The sequence below is a fragment of the Bison bison genome, unplaced genomic scaffold (genome assembly GCF_000754665.1).
Source record: "Bison bison bison isolate TAMUID 2011002044 unplaced genomic scaffold, Bison_UMD1.0 scf7180017864072, whole genome shotgun sequence".
Lineage (NCBI taxonomy): Eukaryota > Metazoa > Chordata > Mammalia > Artiodactyla > Bovidae > Bison > Bison bison.
This window is the reverse complement of record NW_011494644.1, coordinates 9,727,105-9,727,352: the sequence shown is the minus strand read 5'-3', so window position 1 is coordinate 9,727,352 and position 248 is coordinate 9,727,105. Positions and strand designations below refer to the sequence as shown.

At 56.9% G+C, this 248-nt stretch overlaps 1 protein-coding gene across 7 annotated transcripts in view; it reads right to left on the bottom strand.

Moving 5' to 3' along the window:
- IL4R (interleukin 4 receptor) overlaps positions 1-248 on the bottom strand; it is a 36,771-nt gene that overhangs the window by 19,585 nt on the left and 16,938 nt on the right. For 6 of the 7 annotated variants that reach the window (XM_010837232.1, XM_010837233.1, XM_010837230.1 and 3 more), the window contains one exon: positions 13-173. In XM_010837232.1, the coding sequence (XP_010835534.1) occupies positions 13-173 (161 nt within the window). Of the gene's footprint in view, positions 1-12; positions 174-248 lie in introns of those variants that run through there. The other variant, XM_010837235.1, reaches the window with a different exon arrangement.

Here is a 248-nt window from a genome sequence, read left to right as displayed (position 1 = left end):
CACCCCACTCACCGTGCTCGCTGGGCTTGAAGGAGCTGTTCCACAGTAGCTGCTTCCCTGCCCACAGGTCCAGCTGGTAGATGTCTTGTCTGACTGGGTTCTCTATCAGCATATGGCATACGCACACCGTGCCCCCCACACCTGCTCTGTTCTCGGGGACACATGTGTGGTTTCTGCAAACACAGATGTTGCATTAGGCTGGGCATGTGACTCACTGGCGTCCCCGGGACATGCCTCAAGAAACCACA